The sequence below is a fragment of the Littorina saxatilis genome, unplaced genomic scaffold (genome assembly GCF_037325665.1).
Source record: "Littorina saxatilis isolate snail1 unplaced genomic scaffold, US_GU_Lsax_2.0 scaffold_1221, whole genome shotgun sequence".
In the NCBI taxonomy this organism is placed as follows: Eukaryota; Metazoa; Mollusca; class Gastropoda; order Littorinimorpha; family Littorinidae; genus Littorina; species Littorina saxatilis.
Genome location: NW_027126094.1, coordinates 7,501 through 15,000, shown reverse-complemented (window position 1 = coordinate 15,000; position 7,500 = coordinate 7,501). Strand labels below are relative to the sequence as shown.

Genomic DNA, 7,500 nt, shown 5'->3' with positions numbered 1-7,500 from the left:
CCAAACCGATATACTATTTGGGACCAATGCAAGCTTTTTTCCGTTCCTCGTGTGATCTTGCCGCGAGGTGGCGCCAGTTACCAGCCGAAAGAAAGAGGGGCATAACCTCACCAGAAGCGCCCATTCCCTGCGCGCGCTCCTTGCCCTTCTGGCGTCATGACGAGAACAGCGCTGCAAGTTATCTCGCCCGTTACAAGATGCTTTACAGCTTGGGGGAACGATGCTGTAACACGACACGACACGACACGACACGACACAATACAATACAATAATACTCAATTATTTCAAAAGAGAAAGTACGTTGTGGCTGATCACATAATACCATTAAAACACATCAATATAAACTACAATTACACACACATCCACACACGCACACTCTCACACACACACACACACACACACACACACACACACATACACACACACACACACATAAAGTGCCATTTGAAGTTTAAACATGACAATTGCCATTTAAATTAAAAGAGTAAAAATTATACAGGTTAAATGTTGCAGTAAATCATAGGGTTATATACAACACGATTATGTGTTTAAAAGTCGTACATAGTTTCACTGTGTGCGCATGCGCTTTGGAAGAACTTGCCATTCTGTGAATATGTGTGCACATGCACTCCTTGCCAACATTAGTTCCAGTTTTGTTCTTCTTCTCTCAGCTACGCAGGAATGTTCAAATGCTACAGTACGGAGAATGGCGCCCTAAGGAAACCGATTTGGTATGGTTGATGTTTTTTGTTTGGGTTTACTTTGTTTGTGAATATATACATACACAAATTGTGTTCTGAATCATTTAGGATTGTTCTTGTGGTGTGTGTGTGTGTGTGTGTGTGTGTGTGTGTGTGTGTGTGTGTGTGTGTGTGTGTGTATGCGCGCGCGTACGTGTCAGTGTGTGTGGTTGTGCGTGCTAGTCAGTGCTTGTGTGTGTGTGAATGTGTCTGCTATTTTAAACATAACCTTATTTATATTGATTCAATCAAGAGCAGATTGCGACCTTTAATCCCCCCCCCCCACACACACACATATACAGAAACACACACACACACATAGAAACACACACACACACACACGTGCATGCGCTCACACACACACACACACAAACACACACATTCCATAGCCTCAAAAATACTTGATAAATTAATTTATTGCACAAGTATCCCAAATGGAAAAAAATAACTGAAAATCCCATGCACACTATGACACATGTTTCAAAATGATATTCCGCGGTTCCGACGAGAAAGAACATTACAAAATTAAAAGAAATAAAGTGGGGAAAAACACAAACGTTTACGCGTACCATGCTTGCGTCTCATCCAGTCGATTCGGGAGACCTTAGGCCAAAAAGAAAAATAGGTCTGTTTACGGTAACATAGGCCAAAAAAATAGGGTCGGTAGGTCGGGATTGTTTTTTTTTGTTTTTTTTCCAAAAAACCATATTTTTACGTTATTTTGCCAAAAAAACAAGATTTTTTTTTTCCAAATGCCAAAAAAAAGTCTAGGGTCGCGCGAAAAAACTAGGGTCGGTCGGGTTACCGTAAACAGACCTATTTTTTTTTGGCCTTATCAGTTACTGGTCCGACATATTTCTATCCATTTAAAGATGAAGAAAACCAAACAACGAACCAAGCAACCACCCGCACAGAACAAGGGATACATTTTAACAGAAAACAATTTACAAGAAACGTCTTATCCATCCTCAATATCAAAATTAATCAAATGTTGAAAAAGTGAAGGCAATGGTTTCCCCAGTGCTGTATCCCCACCCCCCTAAAAAAAATCAAATCAAATTTATTAATACAAAAACGCCACCACACATCCATCATTATTTTTTTCAGTGCCGTTCCGATGAGAGAGATCCCCCCACCACCCTAAACAAAAAAAAATGTAAATAGAATTTACAAAAATATAGAAATAGATACATGGATTCATTGATTAATCAATTAATTGGAATAGTAATATTTCATTGATAAATTAACCAACTGAGTAATTATGTAAATTAGAAATTAAAATATTAAAAAGAAGCCATCGCACATTAAAATGTCAATCATCGCACAACCCATGCCCGTGCGTTCTTAGTGCTTGTATTCAAAATGTTGTATCAAAGGCACAATTCCTTAGAGTGAAGTTGATTTGTAATAACTATGTAGCCAAGTGGAAGGATATCCCTGCCCCAACTTAGCCACGCTGTGTTGACAACTGGACACAGAAAGTATGCTCCAAAGTGAAACACTTCAATGTATAGGGAACTTGAGTTGTAGTATGTGTACAAGAGGAGGACTATCTGTAACCCACGCAACAGCCTGGACAGATCTGAGATAGTCAGAAGGAATGTGCCTTTAATAGTATGATTCAGCCGTGCATGCTTTCAAAGATAAAGAAAAAATTCAGTCGGCCGATGAATTGACGTGATCTGATATATGACGTAAATATGACGTAACTTCAGCGTTGATCATTGGTTGTTGTGGAATCCGTTAGTGTTTGCCTTGTGTGCTTCAAAGAAACAGTACCTGTTAGCAGTTGAGGAAGTCAAACAATACACATACTATGCAAGACGATACACTCGATTCAATCTAAAGTGCATGAAGCAGTAAGAAAGGACCATCAACACAAGTGGGACTGTACCTTTATGGATATGGCAAATATGTAGTCGTTTTGTGTAATCTCATGACTAAAACGTGTTGTTGTTGTTGTTGTTGTTGTTGTTGTTGTTGTTGTTGTTTTTTGGTTTGTTTTGTTTGTGTTGTGTTGTGTTGTGCTGTGCTGTGCTGTGCTGTGCTGTGCTGTGCTGTGCTGTGCTGTGCTGTGCTGTGCTGTGTTGTGTTGTGTTGTGTTGTGTTGTGCTGTGTAGTGTTTTGCAGTCATACTCGACTCATTGTCGTTTTCGGGGAGATGCATGCTGGGTATTTTGTGTTTCGTTGACCCACCGAACTCTGACCGCTGGAGATGTTACACGATGGAGGATAAGGCAGGTTTGCACAACCCCTAGCGCGTTCCACCAGCAGCAATTCGGTTTCAACACAATCTACAGTAGGCTACTGCGCACGTTTATCATGCATAACAATTTGCCGAGGAACCGGGAGAAGTGTTATATAATTTAATACGCAATCCAGAGCAATGGACATTACAAATTTAGCACTGTCTACACTATGCGCTCCTTTGTCATGACCTCCCTACCTCCATCACCACTAACCCCCTGTCCATCTCTCTCCTTCTCCCTCTCCCTCCCTCTCCTCCTCCCCCTCCCGAAATGTCAATCTCCCTCCCACAATGCATGAATGGATACAGCCCTAGACACGTAATCCAGAGCAATACAGATATTTTGTTATAATTTAGCCAGCCTTTATATATACCCCCTGAACCATCCTCTCGTCTATCTGCCTCCGATACTGCACAAAAGGATACAATTCTCTGAAGGAAGGGACGTGTTTGTCAAAACGTTGGAACGGAACTCCAAAGTCCCGGAACTCTTTCTCAATCTTCTCCACGTAAGGGACAGCACTCGTACTGTTCCCCTGCAAATAAAGAGAATTTGTCATTGGCAAATTTAGAGTTACAATGACAATGACAGTGACAATGACAATTCTTTATTTAACGAAGGTAATAGAGTAAGCAGTGATTTGCTTATTTACATCTGGCCCTCGAGTGAAAGAGAGACAGACAGATGAACAGAGACAGAGACAGTAGAAGACAGAGAGAGAGAGAGTGAGTGACGGATACGGACAAACACAAAGAGACAGACAGGCAGACAAACAGATTTACAGACAGACAGATATACGGACATACCGGCAAATAGATACGTAAGCAGGCAAGCAGGCTTACAAACAGGAAGGTAGGCAGGCGACATTCAAACAGGAAGGCAGAATGGCAAAAAGGGTATATTCAAACTTAAAAAAAACCACACAGACACACACTGACACACACAGACACACACACAGACACACACACACACACACACACACACACACACACACTCACACACACACACACACACACACACACACACACACACACACACACACACACGACCCACCCTCGCCAAGTATTTGCCTCCGTCTTTCAGGCACTTGAAGCTCAGCTCCATCAGTACGTTGTTTGTCTTGAAGTCGTAAGTGAATCCTGAAATCAAAATGAGCCTAAAAAAGTATGTCAGACTTACCCTCCCCCCCTCCCCCAGAACCCATCCCGTGACTGTGGAATGTAAACTATGTTTTTTGTTGAATGTCTGTATCATTATCTTACTGGAGTGGTAATGAAAAAGGAAAGATAATACATTATATTAGCCACTTTATATACGTTATAATCATTTAAAGGACTGCAAATGCATGTCACAAAATGGTAGCCAGCTGTGGAGAATAATGAAACCAACACTATTTGCCTGCCTTCTCCCCGTGCCAGTATTACCGTTGTTCTACTTTAGTTATTACAACATCAACATTTTAGACATGCTATTTTATTTTCGCTGATTTCCGCGAAAACGTACCATCTTTAAATTGCGTGGGCAATTCCTCTTACCGTATTTTCCCTTTTCCACGGAAAACTCGGTCAGGTCGTTGATGACGTAGTCATACTTGACGTCATTGTCTAAACTCTCCTTCAGCACCTCCACACAGTCTCGCACTTGAATCTGTCAACCATAGGACGTGCGATATATAACAATGTCACACGCTTTCCTTCTTTGCCACTACTAAAGCAAACGTGTGCAAGATTGTATGTTACACGCTTTGGAGCATGGCAAGAATGGAGTCAAACTCGCAATCATCACCCCAACAGCCCAAAAGTAGCTTTCATTTCTCCAGCTTTTATCGTTTCCTCTCTTCAACAATTCGACAACACAGAGAATACTGCAAACGACATCTCGCCCGACATTACTCTTTTCATACGCGATAAGCCTGACGGCTTCGTTAGACAATCAACGTAATCTCGTGTGGAAGAAAACGTCTGTCACACGACCAAGTCTGAATAGCAGGTATTATTACATAATTACCACTAGTTTTGAAGCTAACGCCGCTAACGACTGAGCTACATCCCGCCCCGAGAATGGCCGTTCCTTTAAGATATAATCACATGACACCCATCGATCTTACAACCAGTCAAAAGGTGTGAAAGGGAGCAAAAGGTGAAGGCTTACCTCGTAGGATTCCGTCTTGTATTTGTCCATGACATGGCCGCATATGGATCTCATGTACTTCCGGCATGCCTTCATCACCTCGTCGTCTATCTGGTCGCAAGGTCAAGGTCACACATCAGTTTTGCTTCACGCGTTCTCTTCCCTTCACGCTAAAAGCCCGGCCGCCTGCGTCAGCATTTTCATTTCTATGTCATTACTTTATTACATCGCTGGTAAATTGGGGTCGCTTCCTCCCAGTGGAAAGCTAGCTGCAACATAGTCGCGCTCCCCAGGTTTGTGCGTGTTTATGAGTTATCAGCCACCTGCACTTACGGCAGAATAACCATGGTCCTTTACGTGTCACTATGTCACTATGATGACACGGGGGTGGAACATGGATACCGTCTCGGAGTCTGCACATAAAGTTGACACGTGTCCGTCCTGGCCCGGACTGGAACCCGTGACCCGTGACCCGTGACCCTTGACCCGTGACCCGTGGACCACAAGTCCCGTGCTCTACCAACTGAACTAATACACAGCTGCTTAGACAGCTGTTGCTATTTGTTTTACTTATAATCATATCGGAACACACGCGTGGAAAAAACACTTTCTAAAAAAGTATTGAATGACTAAAAGTGTATAACGCAGAGAAGTAAGGGGGAAGCAGGAATGACATTCATTTTTTAAGTGACTTTTCGGGGGTTAGAAAATGGCATTTTAAAAGAAGCAACCAACTCAATACACAACAGATGCAGACAGGAACAGACAGACAACCAGGCGTACTGAAACAGAGACCGGAAGGGATTGAATGTAAAAGTGAAAAAAAAACACCAAAAAAAAACACAGTCACTTCTGAAAAGGATACTTCTGCCATGAGCACGTGGCGTGGTGGTTTGGGAAGGGAGGTAAGCGTGTAGAGAATCCCCCCATCCCCTCCCCCCAGGATAAGAACGTTGGCACCGTCAAAGTTATTTCCCCTGTCAAGGCCCAGGACTGTGGTGACGTAAATTTCGTCACTCTCCCCGAACACTGTACAGAAAAACAAACAGAACAAGAAATGAAATACCACACATAGTTTGTCTCAAGAAGAAGAAAGCAAGTCGCGTAAAGCGAAATTACTACATTTAGTCAATCTGTCGAACTCACAGAATAAAACTGACCACACTGCATTTTATCTTTTTTTTATCTCACCAAGATCGTCAGTCCCCCGCACGATAAAAACGGAGTGAAATTGACAAGCCACTATAGCGCAACAGCGTTTGTGCTTTAGTTGATTAATATTTTAATTTTTGACATAGACGTACACACGCAATTTTGTCTGAATGTCTATCAAAGCTTTTTCGCTCTAATTAATGGTTAACCAAACAGAGAACAACTACCAATCACAAAATGAAAAAAAACTTCGCAAGAACACAAGCTATAATCTGCATGAAACACAAAGCGGTCAATATTATTATCATTAGAAGCCCTTTCCCTACAAGTATATGAATATCAATCACTTACTGACGTCATCGTCTAACAACAGCACGCGGCCAAACTGACGTGACTGCATGATGCTGACGCGCTGAAACGGGGACATGACGTCACACACCGCATGCGTATAGTCTGTCTCCACCAAGCGCTCGTCTGCCAGCGCTGCGTAGTTTCTTGGCAGACGACACGGCCGTCGAATGGGAACAAAGATACTGAAACATATCAAAAAGAACAGAGAATTAGTGTTTCAAGAAATATAGGGTAAAGGGGGGTAATGTGGACACCCTAAGAGCAAGACGCTGTAGCTAGCCACCAGAAGTCGGTAAGCAAAGGCGGCGAGGTTATCTTTCAAGACTGGCTTTAGACCTACACGTATGCAAGTGAAATACAGGATCGTATTTTGTCAACACACCGACTGGTTTCTTAAAATGTGAGAAAAGTTCAAATTTGCCGACTAGCCGGGTATATATTGAACAGGGCAAAGTTCAAATTAACCGAACACCTTTTTACAGAAATGTAATCCAATCCGACTCTCTTTCGTTGCTGCCAGAGCTTTCTTCGTGTCTTCTTCAGACCATGTTCCATGACTGAAAGTCTGAAGAGTGGAAAGTGCAATTGTCTAACATCAAAACTCACCTGGATTCGCTAACAGCTGTTTTACGTGTATATTGGACATGCCCGAGCGTTAAATCGAGTATTGTTTCAGGCTTATTTTGTTGTTTACAAGAGCAAAATGTGAAGATGTTCGTGTGTGTGAGATTCTGTCTGTCTGTCTGTCTGTCTGTCTGTCCGTCTGCCTGTATGGCTGTGTGGTTGAGCGTGCGAACGTGTGTGTTTGTGTAAGAAGTCTCTCTGCCTGTAGCGTGAATGCGTTTGTCTCTGCGTGTGTGTGTGTGTCTGTCTGTGCC

At 42.5% G+C, this 7,500-nt stretch overlaps 2 protein-coding genes across 2 annotated transcripts in view; one reads left to right on the top strand and one right to left on the bottom strand.

The window, feature by feature from the left end:
* The window catches only part of LOC138954531 (E3 ubiquitin-protein ligase MIB2-like), a gene marked incomplete at its 5' end in the record, with an annotated part of 11,997 nt that extends 11,193 nt beyond the window's left edge, over positions 1-804 (top strand). Inside the window, 1 exon segment of the mRNA XM_070326350.1 lies at positions 1-804. This exon segment is cut by the window's left edge and continues 525 nt beyond it.
* A 332-nt stretch (positions 805-1,136) lies between these two features.
* The window catches only part of LOC138954532 (spermine synthase-like), an 11,488-nt gene continuing 5,124 nt past the window's right edge, over positions 1,137-7,500 (bottom strand). The window contains exons 5-12 of the mRNA XM_070326352.1: positions 6,623-6,804; positions 5,985-6,148; positions 5,141-5,230; positions 4,525-4,636; positions 4,043-4,128; positions 3,415-3,524; positions 1,572-2,519; positions 1,137-1,343 (exon numbers count right to left, since the gene is read on the bottom strand). Coding sequence (XP_070182453.1) covers positions 2,462-2,519; positions 3,415-3,524; positions 4,043-4,128; positions 4,525-4,636; positions 5,141-5,230; positions 5,985-6,148; positions 6,623-6,804 — 802 coding nt within the window. The 3' untranslated portion in view covers positions 1,137-1,343; positions 1,572-2,461. The remainder of the gene's footprint in view (positions 1,344-1,571; positions 2,520-3,414; positions 3,525-4,042; positions 4,129-4,524; positions 4,637-5,140; positions 5,231-5,984; positions 6,149-6,622; positions 6,805-7,500) is intronic.